General features: G+C 40.5%; 1 protein-coding gene across 1 annotated transcript in view; it reads right to left on the reverse strand.

The window, feature by feature from the left end:
• SCN5A (sodium voltage-gated channel alpha subunit 5) overlaps nt 1-20129 on the reverse strand; it is a 211812-nt gene that overhangs the window by 88231 nt on the left and 103452 nt on the right. Inside the window, exons 13-16 of the mRNA XM_086866202.1 lie at nt 15000-15132; nt 11248-11486; nt 5863-6036; nt 4097-4453 (exon numbers count right to left, since the gene is read on the reverse strand). Coding sequence (XP_086722328.1) covers nt 4097-4453; nt 5863-6036; nt 11248-11486; nt 15000-15132 — 903 coding nt within the window. The remainder of the gene's footprint in view (nt 1-4096; nt 4454-5862; nt 6037-11247; nt 11487-14999; nt 15133-20129) is intronic.

A 20129-nucleotide genomic window follows, 5' to 3' on the forward strand; every position in this document is an offset into this window, starting at 1 on the left:
ATTCAATAATGGTTATGCAATCCTGCCTACAGGATAGTGTGATACCCTAGAAACTGGTGGTGCTTTCTACCTTTGTGTTCTCAGAAAATGTCATCAATATTTTCCTGAGGGAATAAAAAACAAGCTAGGACTGATCCTAAAGGAGGAATTCCATTCTTATACTTTGCTTTTAGGGAAAATTCTTAAGGTACCACTTTCCTGGTTACAGACCCTACAAGTTTACACGCTTGTGACTCCAGTAATGCAAGATCCATCAGGGAAATGCAGCAGTGATTTGCCAGCTTGTTTTGGATTGGGGAATAGTGGTGGATGTGCCATGGAAGCACTGGGATGTGTGGATGGGTCAGAGGTGAGAAAACAGCAGCCCAGAACTCGGCCCCGAGGGCCAGTTAATGCACGGCAGCTCTGTGGATTTTACACTCAGAGATGCTTTTTGGGTTGTACACAGCCCAGCTGGAGCAGGAGCAGAGTCTGTGAGTGCATTTCTGTGCCACATCAGGCTGTCCTTCCCTTGGTGGCACTTCAGAGACGCTGGCAGGAGCCACACTTCATCCTGGTGGCCACCAGAGGGTAAGAGTGGCTTGGCCAGCGTACATCATGCACACCCAGTGAGGTTGGGAGGTTGTTCTGCCTGTGACACTGTTCGTGTCCAGTTCTGGCCCCTCAGTTCAAGAAGGTTGTTGAGATGTTGGAGCACATCCAGAGGAGGCAAGGAGGCTGGTGAGGGGCTGGGAACACAAATCCTGTGAGGAACCACTGAGGGAGCTGGGGGTGTTTATTCTGGAGAAAAAGAGACTCAGGGGTGACCTGATCACTCTCCACAGCTCCCTGAAAGGAGGTTACAGTCAGGTGGGGGTCAGTCTCTTTCACGAGACAGCAACTGTGAGAACAAGAGGACAAGGTCTTAAGCTATGCCAAGAGAAATTTAGGTTGGACGTTAAGAAAAAGTTCTTCACGGAAAAAATGATAAAATACTGGAATGGTCTGCCTGGGGAGCTGATGGAGACACCATCCATCCCTGGATGTGTTTAAAAAAAGATTGGACGTGGCACTCGGTGCCATGGTTTAGATATTAGAGCATGGGTTGGACTTGATGATCTTGAAGATCTCTTCCAAGCTGGTGATTCTGTGATTCTGTGTGATTCTGTGATGGAAGTGTCACTTTTATTCATGCACATTCTTAGCACCCAGCACAAACAACTGTACCCTGAGAAGTGTCACATTGACTCTCACACCAGCTGACCCACCAGGGCAGGGGGCACCAGGACCTGCCTGGTGACCCAAACTCTCCCACATCATCATAATCATTCCTGTCTTGGTGATTTTCCTTGTTCTCCTCAGTAACAAAAATATACATTAAAAATATGTTAAGCCCTTTTGAAAAATTAACAAAAAGCATAATTATTAACTTGGCTATTTCAGAAGCTCTCTCTTACAAATGAGGAAGAAATTCTTATGATCTGTCTGGTTAGGCTTCACCTTCTAAAGAAGCCTCAATTACTCTAAAACACCACCTGGCAATAGCAGCACAGCTTTATTGTGCAAGAGGCAGTTACACAGCACATAGTTTTCCAGTTATATTGTAAAGTTTAGTTCCTTGAAGATGATTCACTCCTCAGCTGACCAGCCTTAAATATAGTTTTGTATGGCATTGCACACAAATTGTCCAAGACATTTTCAGGATATATGAATACAACCCAAAGACTAAGGATATACTAAAATTCCTTTCAACAACTGGACTGCTCTATAACAAGATGTTGCCCAGGGCACTTACTAAATTTCCTGGCTTTTCTTCCACCATTCCTTTGAATTTATGTTAGTGAGGCTAGATAAGACCTGCAAAGTGAATCACTGAACATACCACAGGATTGCAGTGGTTGTAACAATTTCAACACTAGTTTACAGACTTTACAGGAGTTCAAGAGCAAGTTTTCTCCATAATCAACAGCTTTGTAGTTGGGAAAGTGACCACAGACATCACCATAAGGCAGATGTGACAGATAAAAGTATTTCATTTAGATGCATGTATAGAAATGCTACACCAAGATTTTCTCCACGCCTCCAGATACTGTGGAAACATTTAGACTTCAATAAGTTACAACCTCAGGATAATATTCTTTATCAGAACTGACTCTTGAAACTCAGAGGAGGAAAAAGGATCTCAGCAAGTTAAAAGAGAGATTTTGCTGGCACAGATGGCAATGAAGTTACAGGTAAAAGTTTTTGCACAGGAGTATTTTTATTTGAAAGGGCTCATGGTACTTTTTAGCTACCAGAACTTTTGGGTCTGATGATTTATGCAAGTAAGTGAGTTGGTGAATTAAATCCAGTCTTATGGAAGAAAGCAACATTTTCTGCTGATGCCAGAGGTGTAGGATGACCTCCTTTCTACCTTCTAATCAACATCAAGAAGTTTCCATGTTGGTACTGGATGAGTCTCATGATTCAGAATCTCTTGTTCTTTTCACCACCTTCATCACCTATAAATAATTTCCTCTTTTTTTTCCTACAAGTGACCCAAACACAAGAATCATTCCTCTTTATCAGTCTTTGCTACATCCTTACAGAACTGTTGGCTGAAAAGAGGAAAGCTAGCAATTTTTTCTTTCAGCTGACCAATAACTTCAGCTTATCCATGCTGACAGAGTTTTTCAATATCTGGTTTTACATCTGGGACAGTTTTTTTGAGTACTGAAAGTTAAATACTTAGATAATGTTAATGCAGTCTCTGCTGAGCCAGATTTCATATTTAACAGAACTTATGTACACTGATGAGTGTTAATATCTAAGGGTATCAGATGTTGCTAATTCACATCTTTTAATAATCCATGAATATTTCAAATGTTAACATTTTCCCCAGAATTTAACACATATTACTTCCAGCTTTCATCATCATACAGAGAACACATTGCTTAGTGGCAGGGGTTGATTAACTTTCCAGATCTCAGGCTAAAATCTCCTAAATGATATAATAAATAATGTTTTTTTCATAAAGAAAGTAATATTTTGCCCCAACTCTTCTAATCAGATTTAACTCTAAGGAAAATTTATAGAAATGTTAAGCCATAGAAAAAAAGTAAATAATTTCCCACTTTCTAAACTATGAGTAATCATAGTTTAATCTTTTGACTTTTGTTAAAAAAAATCTCTGAAAAATATTCCTTGCTCTTGCAATCAACATTTTCAGTATGAAAATAACCGTAAAAATTTAAATTAATGTAAACAAAGCAACACACTTTGCTTTTTTACAAGCTCTTTCAAGAACTTTTCTACCCCAGCAGCTGAGAACCAAAACGTTGGGTACTTAAAAACAAAACAACCACTAAAAGCAATCAGTAGCAAAACCCAACATTTTTTTCTTTTTTACAGCAGCATCTACTATTAAACAACTCCCTACATAAACAGTAAGGCCATTAGAGCCACAATGTCAAAGATGCTCTCTAAGCTGAACAGGCAAAACATTTCCACAATGACTGAAAGCCAGCAAAGCGCTCCTTAAGATGTCAACAGGGAAATATAATTCAGTCTTAATAGGTTCAGAGCTTATGTAAGCCATGTTTATGGGATAGTCTATTAAAAAAAAGCAGCAAGTGAGCCAGTGGCATTACTGTAAACAAAACCTGCAGCCTCATAAAGCATGCAGGCTAAAGATGTTCAAAACTCTGCTCAAAGACACTGTGCTGTGGTAAGGTTGGTGTGTTCTTGGCCAGAAGTGAAAGGAAATACAAATATGTCCCAAAACAGGGATAGCTGAGGTGATACTCACACATGTGCACCAGAAAAGAGATCAGGAATGCCTTTAGCCCCATGAATGGCCTAAGAAATAAAATCATTGTGATCAACCCATGTGCTTTTTGGTCTAGTAAAACATCTGCTCTGAAGAAACCCAGCAAATCCTCATTCCCAGCTAGAAATGCAATTTTGTATTTGTATTTGGGATAGGAGCAAATTTCTCCTGGTGACAACTCAGTTCACTGAATTAAAATTGTGGAGCAAAGTGAGATTTACCATTTCTGGTTTAAAAAATGGTACCTTTGCACATGCCTACCAGGAAAGAAAGGAAAAAAAGAAGCCCAAAATCATCTTGGGAACTCACCACCAGGTTTCCTATCACCATGACCAACAAGAAGACGAGAAGGCACAGTGGCTGCCCAGCTACTTCCATACAGTCCCACATGGTCTCGATCCACTCTCCACACAAAATTCGGAAGATGATGAGGAAGGAGTGGAAGAAGTCGTTCATGTGCCATCGTGGCAGATTTCCAGTTGTGCTTATCTTCTTCACATTGTCCAAGTAGCTTTTCCCAAAAAGCTGCATTCCCACCACGGCAAAAATAAAGACGATGATGGCCAGCACGAGGGTGAGGTTACCAAGGGCACCCACTGAGTTACCAATGATTTTAATGAGTGTATTTAAGGTGGGCCAGGACTTTGCCAACTTGAAGACTCTCAGCTGTGAACAGAACATAAACAACAGTGTCAGCTCACAGAAGCATCAGCCATTTCAGCCAATGAATTATTAAAGTGAGTAAAACGTGAAAGATGTTAAATGCCACAGTGTGTGTGGTACAAGGTGATTTTAGCCATACTTCCTGTTAACCTCATTACTTCTATTAATAAAACATCAATTGGGCTTCTCAGATGAGAATTAAGTTTTCCTTAGCTATGCTCTGCTTGGTTAGATAGACATGGTTTTAATGGCACATTCCCCCACTGGTGGGGAAAGGATGGAAGGATGAAATATGTTTCTTAATATTTTCTTTTGTGTTGCTTTTCCTCCTCAAAATAAACAGCCTGGCAGGCATTTGGAGGGAGGGGCTTCAGGTTTGGTCCCACTGTGAGCGAAGGAATTCCTCTGTGCTTCAGAGCAAGCCTCAGTCAGATGTTATTAGCTGTTAGCTCCCAGGGTGAAAATCACCTCTGTGCCAAGGTTCATGCAGTCTGTGCACAACCCACGGCCCACTTAAGACCTATTTTAAGGATGTAAATGGTGCCTAGCCCTTGTGCTGTGTTTTCAGCTGAAGCTTTAAATTAAGCCCTATTGAAGCAGGATTGCTCCAAAAACTGAAGGGAGACACTTCTGGAAAATGTACACTTTTGAGCAACACAGAGAATTTTGGGAGGGAGAAAAAAAAAAATCTTTTCTTTTGGTAAGTGTAATCACAAGGGCTTATTTTCCTGATCTTTAAAATGTTGAAGCCATATCATGGCCAGAATAATTAGCATGGACATCCTGGTACATGAAGTGCAACACAAATGTCAAGCTGGCAAGGAAAGTACTTTTCTGTTCCAGCATGTTGCCAGTCTCTCATTAATAGAATACCACTGTCCCCTGCTTAACAAAGGAGCTGACAGCTAAGGAGTTCCTGTGAAAGACAGATGCTATGTTATGCTGATCAGCTCTAGGAAAAAAAGAAAATCTCTCTCTGAATAATTCAAAGACATTTTCTTTTGACAACATCTAAAAGAACAGTGGCATGTTTATAACATAATTTAGGAATAACAGCTCCTAAAACAACAAGTTATCAGCTCTTGCATTTCTTGGGCTATCAATTTTCTACTGTCTGTGTTAACAGGTGTACAGGTATAAAATGGCAGATCTTTATTACAAATTGGAATTCAAATATTTTAAGTGTGCTACAAGTACCTGGCACAGCTAGAAGGAATCAAATTATGTTCTCATTTACCCTGATGTAAATCTGGAACAATTCCATTTATCCCACAGTAATTAGTGTCACATACTGTTCACCAGTTTGCAGCAATTATAGGCAGATGCCTTTTTAAGAAAATATGATGCATTCATGTGAGAGTTTATATGTAATGAAAATAAAAAGATGGTTAAGAACAGAATAAGACAATTACCAGTCGAAAGGAGCGTAAAACAGACAGGTTTCCCATGCTGGACAAACCCAGTTCCATCAGGCTTAGAATAACAATTATGCTGTCAAAAATATTCCAGCCCTGTTGGAAATAGTAGTAGGGGTCGAGGGCAATTACTTTGAAGATCATTTCTGCTGTGAAAATCCCAGTGAAGACCTGCAGAAGGAAAATATGAAGTCAAACTAACCTTTTAAGCATAACTCCTTGCTTGTGGAGCTTCCACTCACACAGGTGAGCCCAGCAGTAAGGCAGACACATTCTACAAAGAAATATTTGCTTTTTTTTTGAGGCTGACTCCTTTATCACTATTACAATTTTGTCTGGTCTTTTCACAATAATATCTGATACTGCTGTAAACTCATAATGACACCTGACTTCAGGATCTGGATTGGAACATACATTTCCATCTCCTTCCGTTATCTGAATAATCACAATAGTAAAATAAAACAAACAAACAAAAAGGTATAAAGGTGCATTTTATAAAGGTTAAATCTATTCATTTCAGTAGAGAAAGCTTAGTGAATGGAGAGTGAGTGTTAAGGGCTATTTGGGTTCAGTGTATATGATGTATTATCCCTTTTTATTATGTTCTTATTATCAATAGAAGGGCAATGCACGCCTCCAGTTATTCTGAGATTACTGCTGGCAGCAAAGACGATTAGAAACTCTAAATTGAGTCTTGTTATTTTGTTTTGGTTTGTTTTTTGTTTTTTTTTTACAAATAGTCACAGCAATTTTCTTCTCATTGCATCTTGGGAACACATTGGTTATTTATGACCCAGTTCAAATGTCATATGGTGGAGCTTCTAATTGGAACATTTTTCTTTAAAACAACATATAAATATTACCTATGAGGCAGAGGGAGCAGGGAAAGGAAGGCTGCTGACAGCAAATTTACTTTTAATAGATTCCTGTAAAGCATCCCATAGAATCAGATTTTGTCCTTTTGTATGCCCTGCTTAAGTAATGTTTTAAATGCATAGTGCAATTCTACAATCAACTTTAAATGACAAAATATGGGCACCAAGTTTGTCATATACTGTTTTACAGTATATGTTTTTTCATATCTTAGTAAAAGCTGCCCAGAACTTTGTGTTTCTGGAAAATTCTGGAACTTCTGAAATAGAAATAGATACATTTGCAGAAATGAATAATATCTGTAAAATTAAAATACATGGTTTTCTATGAAACAATTAACATTAAAGCACTTTGTTGGTCAAAATAGAAGGGGAAATCCAGAGGTTATGCACTAATGTACAGTCAAGGAGAAACGTTTTCCTTCCAAGAAGTTGAATATTTGCAACATTAGCCCAGCAAAACTGATCAGCTCTGAGCAACAGAGATGAGACACCCACTAAGACATGAAAGGGAAAGAGTAAAATCATACAATTATGATATTAAAGAATAAAAATAAACAGTCATAGCCTGAATTAGAGGAGTGCTGGCTTTTCTCTGTAATGCTTCAAGAATTAATTAATCCAAGTGGCCATTTTACATAATTCCTTATGGAAAATACCTTCTGTTTCCCCTCAGGAAAATGTTATCTTGGACTGCCTCAATACCTTGCGACAGAGCAACTTTCCATCACCACCTCATACCAAGAACACAACCACCAACCTGTCTCATATTTCTAATTAGCAAAGAACTTCTGAGTCACAGGGGTTAGAGATACCAAAGATTCTCACCATGATGCTCGAGTTTTTCCTGGGACAGAGAGCAAGGCAGAACCGGATGTCTGTGAAATCGTATCCAGGGGACTGCCTTAAAAAGCTACGAGACCACGCTGCACACATTATGCAACCCTCTTGCTGAGAAAATGACTCAGGAGGATCACTTTCTTTGCCTGAATCATTTTAATCAATAGCTTTCTGAGAAGGAAATGTCACAGCAAGACAGCAAAATGTCTGAGCCTTGCTGAAGGCATCAGGAGTCGTGTGTGTGTGTTCCAGCCACAAATTCCACACGGGACCTGGTTCACTGCGCCTGCACAAGGGACTGGGTGTTTCTTGTGATAAAGATTGTAAAGAAAACAAGTGGCTTAACATCCCACTGGTGCTAAATATGACACTGCTGATGTGGAGCACTTTGTCTTTAATAAAAAAAAAAAAAAACCCACAAAGCTTTTACCTTTGGTTTTAGGCGTTTAAGCTTTAATGTTGCATAATGGTACCTGAGCTTCTAAAGGAAAACAGAATTTGAGGGAGTCCTGCTCTCTCCACTCATTTTTTTAAGTGGTGGCACTGCACGGGCAGATGAGCTCTGTACATGTGCCTGGCTGGCCTTCTGATCACATTTGAAAATGTTCATTTCTGTAAGGGGTGAACTGAAAGGGCCTGAAAGTAGCAGACACTGAATGAAGTAGATGGACAATCACAGCAGGAGAGCCCCAATGACTGGCAGATCCAGAGAAAGAAAATCTATATTCCATTTTCATTCTTTCTTTTCTCTCAGAAACATTTGCTCTGAGTGAAAAAAAAATAAAAAAAAGCCAAAGACCTGCCCTCTTTAATATTTCCCCTGTTTAATGCTAGCATAATCACTCAAAGAAGGTTAGATATAATGGGAAGACAGCCAGCCAGCCAGAGTGGGGGCAGAGGGGAGGGCTGGCAGTCTGCAGCTTAGGGGATGCAGTCACCTGGCAGCCTGCCCTGGAGCTGGGACTCCCTTCCCTTTCACAGGGAATTGCAAAAAATGCCAATTTTCATTACAAATGACTTTGCAAAATCTTCCACAAAATGGAGTTACCTTTCTCTGACCTGCTCTGCTCACAATTAATCCAGTTATGCCAGGGTTTAGTAAAGCTGGTGAGGGTAAGCTGGGACACTCTGGGCTCTCACAGACCCCAGCTGGGATTTCAGGAGAAGGGGAGCCCCAAGCCTTTAGCCTGCTACAAAAAATACAGGCAGGCTGTTTTGCTTACTTTACACTTTAGCACAAAGTAGAGAAATAGCTCTAGGCAGTGCTAAGAAACTCACAGTGAGATTTTCCTTCTCTTTTTTTGGAAAAATTTTGCAAAATTTGCTTTGTAAAATCTCTCCCTCTGGAAAAAAAAAAAAAAATAGAAAAGAAAGTGCCTCTCTGCAAAATTTCTCTGTCTGCAAAATTCCTGTCTCTTCTGACTGTCTAATTTCCTGATGGCACCTGGCACAGCCCTTCTCAGCCCTGGCAGGTCTGCAGGAGCTGTGCTGGCAGGAGGGATGCCAAGGGCTAAAGTTTCACTGCCTGTGGTCTGCAAAGGGGGAAGCTGATCTGCCAAAAGCAGAGTGAGGAGCAGACACCTTGGCTATCCCAAGAGCCAGAGAGGGAAGTGGCAGCTCTGCCACCTGCTTTGATGAGTGCAAGGGAATTTTTTCGGGTCATCTTAGAAGGCCACAAATTGTTGAGCAACAAGAAGGAATGCTGGGTGTAAAGTGAAGCTGGATAAAGTCCTGTGAGATGATTTCCAAGCTGTCCTTATCTACTGCTTTCTGCAGAGGGCAAGAGCATGGGTTTGGAGCAAGAGAGACCCAAACAGATTTCTGCTTAGGACAGCAACAGAGGGAGATTTGCCAAGACACATCAGCTGAAAAGCTGGAGACAGGTCCCACAGCCTAGGGGAATAACTTCAACCTGCCCACAGAAACCCAGAACAAGAAATAACAACGACCAGGGTAAAGAAATAAATGTCTGTGTGTTATATTCCATGTTCTAGGACTGATACAAAATGCCTGGTTATTACTACTATCTACCCAAACCTACCAGCATGGGAGGTTTCTCACTAAAGGCAGGTCTCACATCTGCAGTGTCTCTGTGTGCTCCCTCTGTGGTCAATGGCTACTACAGTCACAGCCCTGCAGGCCACTGTTCACCTTATCCAAAAGCAAATGTCGCTACCTCATCACATTAATGGGGCTTGAAACTGTCCATTAATTTCCATTGACTCTAAAAAGAGACAAACTGGCACAGACTCTGTAAATACCTAAAGTTAGGTGACATGAATCCAGCTTTGAGGTACTGCAGCCTTTTTTTTTACAGAAATAAAGGACTTTTTAAATCTCTGCTGTGAGCTCCCCAAATGCAAACTTAGCAGCATCCACCTTCCATATTCTCCAGATCACTTATTTTCCTGTAGGATATCTGTGCTGCTACCATCACATTATAGGGGCAATCAATCCCACCACAGCTAGATGGCCTGTGCCTTTTCTAATTCAGACTCTTCTACAATTAAAAGGATTCTAAACATTTGGTTTTAAAGCAGTAACACACAGTAACTTTTAAACATAACTCAGAAAAAGATGACTAAAGAAAATATTCCATTTTTTTGTAATCACAAAAATTTAGCAGCCCCCTGGGTCACAAATTGTATCACATTGCCCTTGGAAAGGTTTTTCTGCTGTCCCTGCAGCTTGTCTGCAGACTTTCCCTCTGCTTTTCTTTGGAGAAGTGTGGTCTCTGCTTGCTTTGCATGTCTCCACCCATCTGCTCTGGCTTGCACATTAAGTTTCCCCTCAAAGCATGGGCTGTGTTTTGCTCCATGTCCCCTCTGCCACGGGGTTTTCATAGGACCCAGCACATGTAGAAAGAAGATGCACTACAGGCACCTTCCAGCATAGATATCAACCCATGATCAAACACAACTCCATTTCCCTCCAAGATCTTGCCTTGCTTTTTTTCTTCAGGTTTCTTTTTTAACATAAAAGTCACTATTAGTCACCAAGAACTTATGGGTGCTTTACCAGAAATCCTGAATAAAGCTCATTAACCTTTCTCTTATTTCTTTAAGCAGATATCTATCAGGAACAGCCCCAAACCATGTTTTTAATGGTTACTAATAACATTAGGATATGTTAGCTTGATAAAAATAGACTTGTTTAGAATAGATTGTTCTTCATTCAGCTCTCTTCAGAAAGAGGTGGCTGTGTGCACTTGCTTGACAAAGGCAAAGCAATGCTGGCAGTGTATCAAAATGGGACTTTCCCAAGCTACAGCCTGTGGACCTGATTTCTCTGAGCCTGAGAGGATTCTGTCTGTGGCTGGTCTGTTCCCAAGGGAAAGTCTCTTAGGAGTGAACATCTCTCATTCAAAGTCTACCTCTATAAACAATTTCACTTTCTCAAAACAGTTCTGTACAGTGGACAGTGTGTTTTTCTCTTGTCCCACCAATGGGACAAGAGGTGGTGTTCCCTTTACCAATCATGTTAAACCTGTAGCATAATACCTTATAAAAGGCTGAAAAGTTCAGGGAATAAAAGCCTTTCCCAACAACTCATTCTACTGTGCTACATAAAACCCAGAGTTCTACATCGTGTCCTACAGTGACAACAGCCAAAACTTTAAAAAGCAGGAAATTCACCCCTCAGGTGGCACTTCAGGTTCACACTGACTTACCAAATTGCCTATGTACAGCATGTGCTCAAACTCCTTCGTCATCTTGTAATGCTCCAAGGCCATGAAGAGCGTGTTCAGCACAATGCAGAGGGTGATGGTGAGGTCGGTAAATGGGTCCATTACCACAAATTTGACAAATTTCTTGATTAAAAGCCAAAGTGGGCAGCAATCCCAAATGAGGAATTTAACAGCAAAGTGGTTCCAGCAGGGAGGACATTTCTGGTGTGATTCCTCAAGCTCTAAGTCACAAGCAGCAAAGTCACAGTCAATTCACACTGAGTTATATGACAAGAAAACACTTAAAATTACTCATAACACAGAGGAAGGCCCACAAATTACCCCAAAATTTTTTCAAAGATAGAAATATTCCTGTCCTAACAGGCTGGCAAATTACACACTTTGGGGTTTTAGCCAGGTGACCTGCACTTAGCAGACAGTGACCTGCTCTGAAAGTAAAAACCTTTTAAAAGTGTCATAGGCAAAAAGTGAGAATCACACTAAATATGTGAAGTCTAGTATTATATATAGGCTTGGATTCCTACTCTATTTTATGTTTTGCCAAGTTCAAATGGATAAGAATGCACTATCTTCATTGAATTTAGATTGGAATTATATTTTTCATTTCCCGGTAGCATTTTCAAAATATCTTAAGTAATAACTTTTAAAGCAGATAAGAGGTGAAAGAGCTTAAATCCAATATTAAAAGCTGACTTAAGTAATTGAGAACCAGTGTATCACTGGTTGTCAACAGAGTTTCTGCCCTTGATGTGCAATCCAAAATATCAGATTTTTCTGAAAGGTCCACAGACAAAATCAGGGAGCACATAAGCCAGTTCCAAAATGCTGCTAAAACTCCAATGTGCTTTTTAAAGGTGCTCTTAAAATATTGCCTGCAATACCACTTTTACATGCTCATTTTACCTATGCACAAAAGAACTGAAATAGCTTCATAAGTATAATTTGTGTTAAATGGTGAAAAAAAGAAAAGCCAAAAAAGACAGTTAATGGCTAAATGACAATGATCAGCAGAATTGCTTAATGCCTTCCTTTTTCTGATTCCTTTAAGGGCATGGAATGCTGTATTATGGTTTAGTCTATATAATTAGAAGCTGCACTGATAACAGGAAAACTTCAGCCAAGGCTGTTATTTAAATCAGTTCATAAACAGCCTCCTCTCCCCAGGCAGGAAGCATTTGGGACAAGGGGAAATGGCCCCAGGCTGTGCCAGGGCAGCTTCAGATTGGATATTTGGAAAAAAATCTCTCCCTGAAAGAGTGATTTAGCACAGATGGAGTCACCATCCCCGGAAGTGTTCAAAAATCTGAGTGGACGTGGCACTTTGCAATATGGTTTGGTGGGCACAGGGGTATTCAGTCAAAGGTTGGACTTGTTGATCTTGGAGAATTTTTCCTCAGATTCCTAGGTTCTTTATCCACTGTTCTGCAAAGGAAGACAGAACTGTGGTATTAGGTGTCTTCCATCAAGCTTTCAAATTACCATATAGTGTCCTACCTGCACTGGATTTGCACACACATCTACACTGCTCTGAGATCTTTGGGAAATCACATTACTCTCAAGAAATTACTCTTCCCTTCCTCCAAAGAAAGGGTTTACAGGTAAACACTAAAATTATTTGAGAACCATAGACTTCAATGCAAAAGCCTTTTTTTTTTTTTTCTTTTTTTTTTCTTTTTGAAACTTGCCTCTGAAGCAATAGAGGGTTTAGGACAGTCAATTCCTCATGGATCTAATTTCCCAGGTAAATCTAGAACACATAGATCTATATCCTTATTCTTCACAACATAATCCCCTTTAAGTCCAAGCTTCTGCTAAAAGGCTTTGTTTCACCCATTTCAGCCTCAGCCAAGTGCTATTTCTCTGTCCTTTTGCCAGCTTTTGTGCTCCTGGACCTTCTGGGTCAGCTGGTTCTGCTTGTGGATCCAGCTGAAAACCAATCATATAAAGTGCAGGAGCACAGCAAGGGAAGGAGGTGGGTGTGACTATCCTCCTCTGGCAGTGATGTGGCATTAAAATGATTCAAATCAATTAAGAATCCACATTCCAGTAAATATGATCTTTGGTTAAAAAAATTATCTGAAAAATCCAACCAGCATTGTGTTGGAGATGTTTTTCCTCTTATTTTTAAATTTAAAAAGAAATAGGTCCTTTCTTGTCTGCAAAGCTTTGTAATGTCTGGAAAAAAACAGAGAGATGTTGACTACCCAAGAGCTAAGAGCAGAAACCAAATAAGTAAAGGTGAAGGGATTTCTGGTCTCACTGCTTCAGAGTTTGGCACAAATCTTACAGCATGAATATGATTAAATCTTGTGGTATATTTTATTCTGATCTGACATTTCTTGTTAACAAGTATTCAATTTTGGTGACTAATCAAAGCTGGGGAATTAGGAAGCCTTTGATAAAGATTTCTTCTATACAGAATCATAGAATCATTTAGGTTGGAAAAGACCTCTAAGATCACTGATTCCAGCTGTTATCCCTTGTCTGCCAAGTCCAAACCACATTCCTGAGTGCCATGTCCTCTGAATTATCCCAACCTGAATGGTCTCTATTTCTGTGGTGTAAAGGGATAGAAAAATGTCATTAAATAAACAAGAAGTCCAGGCCTTTTAGGCATTCTTAACACATCACAAGAAAGCAAATCAGTCACAAAGCTAATTGCTAAAAACCCCACAGAAAACAAATAAAACCTTTGCAGAGTACATTAAACACTGGAATACACCAAAGCGATTATTTCCCTATTAAGAACCCAGCTCTTTATTTATTCAAACACAAATATATCTTCTGGCCACAATACTGCTGAATACAACCATGGGAAGGGAAAAAAATTGAGGAAGAGTAAGGGCTTTGTGGTTTCACACTGAGTGAAGTCCAGCTCCTGATTGTAAGACATCTCTTAGGTGAGTCCCTATCCAACAGTCACACACAGAATTAGGCTGCAGGAGAATCCACATTTTCCCTTGCTACTGTGTTCTTGACTGACATTTTTTGTGTTCTCAGGTCCTCTCTGTTTGTAGTGTAAGAGACATGAGAAAGTGTAGCAAGCCCTTTCAGGCTGCAAGTCAGGAGATTGGGAATGTGGGGGTCTTGCTCTGAAGTTGTCTTGCTGTCGATAGGTTTGCAAGAGGGACATGCAAAGTCACTGCCTATGGAAACTCAGAGGAGGAGACTCCTCCTGCACCTCATGAGAAGAGCAATGGAAAAATTTGCTGAGAAATATTTGCATGGTTAAAGAGAAATGTTTTGAGAAATATTTACATGGTCCTTTGAGCGTCCTTGAATTTCACAGTGGGATACAAACGCACCACACTGCGGTGTCCCTGTTGTGAGAGACTTTGAGACTTAGAGAATTTCCTCCCCCACAATTTGGATGTTCTGCACGTAGCTGGTGGCTGCACATGCCAGGCTTTCCATCAGCCCCAGAGAGATGAGATACCAGCATAAGTACAGCCAGCCACCCAAAAGCAGGCTGGTGTTCGGCTACCCTGCGCTCTAGTGAGCCCCGTGTAAATCTAACGCCACGACAGCACAAAAACTTAAATCTTACAGCTCCAATTCTGATTATATGGTATTTTCTCTGGATTTTTACAAGTCCATGGATAAGATAAGGATTGTGCTGCCTCTGTTATAGGGGTCACAATCTTTCAAAATGGTGTCAGGGCATTTTGTGTCACTTTTTTCCTGCCTTTTTCATGGACGTGGCTTTGAGTTGGGGAGCTGAGGATGCCTCTTACCTTCCAGGGCACTGGTGATGATGCTGACAGCACTCACTGCCCTCTGCCTCTGAAAGGGCTCGTCTGAGTGGTCCACTGAGGGCCGGTGGGGCATTAAAAGCTGTTTCTTGCTTGCCTCGTCCGAGGGGGAGGTCTGTTTAAAGGAACACACTGCATCAGCACAGTAAAACCAAGGCAGACACTGGGTAGAAATTTCAGAACTGCCTAAGCATTAATTTTGTCATCTGAAGAGTATAAAGCTCACTGACTGAGTTAAAGACATGCTGGTGGGGCACAGCTTTTGAGTATGGCACTTTGAGCAATTTTGGAAAATCTGTTCTGCCCTTTACCTTCATGTGAGCTGTGGGTGAAAATAAAGGAACTCTTATGATGCCAGAGCAATAGCAGTGCTGCTTTCCCATGCTCTTCACTTGTGAAAGAAGGCCTGCTTAATTATATTAATTAATCCATTATTTCTGAGATGTGTTAACTATTTAATTATACAGCTAGAAAAGGAAAAGGGCGTGGGTAACAGCTCCTTTACAGACCTCTGATATCATACCAAGCAAACTGACTCCCCAACACATGTTTTCCCTTGTTCTGAAACACTGCCAAATCTCAGGAACATATTGTCATTGTGGTGATCTTTGGTGTTATGGATTCTGAAGCTCCATAATTAGGGGAGAGACTTAGCTTCTTTTTCTCAGGAAAAAATAAATAACCTAACCCTTGTTCTCATGTTTCTCAAGGAAAAAAATTTCCAAAGAAATCAAATACCAGAAAAACAGAACTTCCAAACTGTCTTTGTTTAATGTTTCATTTTAAATTAGATTTATACTTTTTGTAGGCTTGGGTTTCTGAAGTCAGACAGAAATACAGTATAACTGAAGACACACACTGCATTAAACACTTTATATTGTCAGCTCAGAGGAGTAAGATGTTAAGACTTTTATTATTACAAGCTCCCACTTCATATAAAGAACAAACCCCACTTGGTTTACGCCTCCAGATCCCACACATGTGGAAAGAAAAGTGGTTGAGGTGCAAGATTCTGGGAAAGCCAGGTTCAACATCATTCACGGACCTCCTGGTTGAGACCCTCAGTTTTCCCAAATAAATGTTTAACAGCCCCTGCCCTGGGCCTCAAGCATCCAGGCTGTGAAGTCTGAGACCCTGTGTAAAAAGAAAGGTATAGAAAGATGGATCCTGATGGCTCATGTGTTATAGCTCAAGGAAACGGGAAATGAGAAGAAATCCCTGCAAAGATGAGAAGCTCTGGTTTATTCTGATACCAGAGTAGCTGATTTAGTTTCTCCACAGACAAATGAGCTACAGGAATTAGCTTCAGTCTTCTGGATCTTCTCATCACTTGGGTCTGAAATGGTCCTGACCACCCTGATCAGCACCTGGGATGCCAACTGAGATGTGCCAAAAGCAGCAGCTCCACAGCTCTGCTCTTTGTGCCCAGGGACCCAGGACCACTTCACTATTTCTCTATCAAAAATGCTCTTCAAGAAAGACAATTCCATGAGAAAAGCAAGAAAAATAGGGTGCTGAAGCTCTCTGAACTGTCTTTCTGGACTGTGACGTCTTCAGGGCAGGGGATGTCCCCAGCAATGGGCAAAGATGTTTTGGCACTGGTTGATAATGAAAATTTTAACCAGGATGCTGATCCCAGGTCACTTCAAATACTGCAGTTAAAAACACCAATCACTGCAAGACCAGAGAAGAGTCAGAACTTTGAAAGCAAGCACTTCAAACATTAGCTGAGCCAGAAAACCAGTAATTCTCCAAAATGGCCTTTGTTTTCCCCTCTAAAATGTGCTTTTAAAAAATATCTTAACTGAATCAGCTTATTGTCCATTGAATCACTGACAAAGTCATCTCAAAAGGAAAGTTCTAATCAGAAACTCTTCAAAGAGAGTTGTACTTATGCACAACAAGAAAACATTCTCTCCTTGGCTTAGGAGACAGGGAATACCAGGAATGATGTTTTGGATGCATTAGTTCGCTTGATTTCCTTCACCTCAAAAACATCCAATAAAAACCAATGAAACAACAAATGTTTTATTAATGAAGAAAGCATCTACAAAATTGCATAATCACTCACAGCAGTTTGGAATACATAACAAATACATGGTACCAAAAAGAAGTAGCTAGACAGGGTGAAGAAAAACAGGAGAGACAAATTTTTAAGTAAGATAAATTAAAAAAAAAAAAAAAAGAAAAAAAAGGAAAAGCAAAGGAAAAGAGGAAAAAAAAGACCCAAGCCACAAGTTTGCTTCTGTAAAATGAGCCATAAGAAAACCTCAAATTTCAAATCTCTGTATATTATTTCACTTTTTTTAAGCTCTAATATCTTCCCATCCTATCTGACCTAAGGCATAGCATGTACCAGTAACATGTCATCAGACAACCTCATTCCCAAGAGCCCTTTATCCAAAATCCACCTTTTCCTCCCAAGTGCAAAGAGGTAGAAAGCCAAAAGAAAAATTTTCACAGGCTCATACTTCATGTTTTTCTTTTAAATTCATTTAACTAAACCAACCCCCTGTTTCCTGCCAGTCCCTGGCACCTGGCACACAGCAGAGGTTCATCCCTAGAGCCAGGACACAGTGAGTGGCAGGCAATGCCACTGGGCAAAGATTTGCCAGAAGAGCAGTAAATCCATCATGTAGCCACTTTGACACTTACTAGGAAGAATTTTTCCAGGAAAGAAAGTTTCCATCCAGGTGAATCACTTAAAATTATTAAAGCTGCTTAAGGAAATTCATGAGATTTTGTCCTATGTAAAGAATAGATATGTGTGGGTGGGTTTGGGTTTATATTATTAGTATTTGTTTTAGAATAGAGAGAGGTGATATTCACACAAGGAACTGGCAGCTTTTGCACTGTGAGACAGAAACAATTCCAGGAACTGGACAAGCAGGCAGCATAAAGGCTATTATCACCTCTGAGAGAGCACACACAGGCACAGTGGCTCATTGTGCTTATATTTCTATAGAAATTAAGCATAAAATAACAGCAGTTCCTACAGTTATGCAAGGAGTCTCCCTAGGATCCAGATGAGAAATCACAATGGAGACAAACATAGGCACCTCCAGCAGGACAAGATTATTTTTGTTGCTCCTGATTGACTGGAAATTTTCCTCCTTTGGATTATCCAAATTCTATAGAGACAAATATACTATTCAGTAATTTACATGTAAATGAGGATGCATAACAGAGATATTTTCCTCTCATTGCCTACAGTTTTGAACTATGTCAAAACGATTATGTGAAGATGGGCTTAAACACAGCAGCATTTTTAAAGACCATTTTTGGGAACCGGGACAGGTTTAATTTTCCTTGTACACTTCAAAATTTTTCAAGCAGGAGAAGAGGTGGGCAGGCCACACCATCAGCAATGGACCAAGTAAGGAACCAACACAAATATTTAATAAAATTGGAGGTGGCCATAATAGAGCACAGGATTAAAAAGGAACCAACTAATTTTTAGGATGCTTGACTATTTAAAGAGATGCACCTTAAACTAAAGCAGTTTGAAATATTTGTACCAAATCTGAGTGATTTACTCTTAGGATGTACAAAAGCAAAGTTTGAAATGAGCAGAAACCAGAGTTATGGTGACAACTCTGTGTGACAGCATCAGAGGGTTGGGTAGCTTTTATCCACGTAACTTATTGGCAGATTTTTGGATGACTTATCCTGCTGACCTTTATTTCTGAACATGGAAACTGCTAGCACTTTCCCTTTTCACCAGTCCTGTGGCAAAGCAAGAAGTGAAAGGGAGAAATTTTACCTCAGGGTGGTTTTAGGATCAAAACAATGTGGTCAGCAAAAGCGTTTTTTATGCTTAGCTGAAACAAAAAAGCAAGGCCTTTTTTTTCATTTTTTTCTTTTTAAAATAATATCACAAAAATTAATATCATCAAAAGATAAATTGCTAAATCTTTATTTCAGTCCCTTGATAAACAGCTTGGCCACTCTCAAGGGCTCAGTCTCCAGATGTTTTCCCTCCTGTCAATCTAGCAATGCTCAGCATTTCAAGTTGCATAGAAGAGAAAGCATAAGTGTGACCAAGAGGAAATTCAGGAAAGGTTATGTGTGCAACAGGGCATCCCCAGGTTACTCCAGCCTCATTGCCCATCCCAAAACCACGTCACAGGCTGCCCTGCCCTGCTCCTGCACTGATGGGAAGCTCTGGTGAGGAGATGACCCAGGGAGAGCAAAGCAGTGGGGATCACCAGCTAACAGCCCACTTGGAAACCACCACTCTTTCAGTCCTGCATCCATTTCACTTCCACTTCCAACCTCTGGGACAATTGTAAAGTCAGGTTAAATTAAAAATCTTGTGATTTCCCTGCACTGTTACAGGAAAGGCTCCAGCTGGATTTAGGATGCAAGAAGGGATGGTGTTTTTTGTGTTCCTTAACCCTCTAGAAGTTCTTGACAGCCACAGGTGAGATCTCCCTCAGCCTCATCAGAATCCATGGATACACTGAGCTCCAGGTAAGAGCTCATTACCTAAATCAATTTCTGCTCAAGCATATCAATACCTTGTGAAGGGAGGTGTTATTCTAACCTCTTAACTAAGAAATACCAAGACACAACAGAGCAATGCAAATCTACAAATAAATACTGCAGGAAGGCGAAGAGCCTTTAGGCTGTAGTGTGCCCTGAAGTTACTTACATAATATATAGACTTTAAATAAGGCAAAGGCCAAAATATCACCCAGCAACCAGCAAGAGTGTAAAACTTTCAAAGCTCTCAGTTTCAGGTCAAGACAGAAACAATTAGGACTTCTAGTATAGTCACCAGGTCCTGCTTATGTCTTATTTACAGTGGGGTAAGTCTGGTGAAATCAGCAGCTGCACCAGTTGAAGAAAGAGAACAGGACAGCCCTGACTGAGTCCTCTGAATCCCCAGAAGATGTCCAGGAATTGCCTAGGTTTCCTGGGACAAGTTTCCTGCACCCCTCAGACTTGACCACCTATTGCTCTCACATTCCAGGTGGTGACTGCTGGACCCAGACTTGATTTTGTGAAGAGAATTTGGAGATCACACTTTCCTAGTGCACTACTTTGCTCCTCCTATCCCCTCTGCAGGCTCTCTGGCTGGAGCCCTCACTGCAGTGAGCCCTCTGTGCA

This window comes from Cyanistes caeruleus, chromosome 1 (genome assembly GCF_971803275.1).
Source record: "Cyanistes caeruleus chromosome 1, bCyaCae1.hap1.1, whole genome shotgun sequence".
NCBI lineage: Eukaryota > Metazoa > Chordata > Aves > Passeriformes > Paridae > Cyanistes > Cyanistes caeruleus.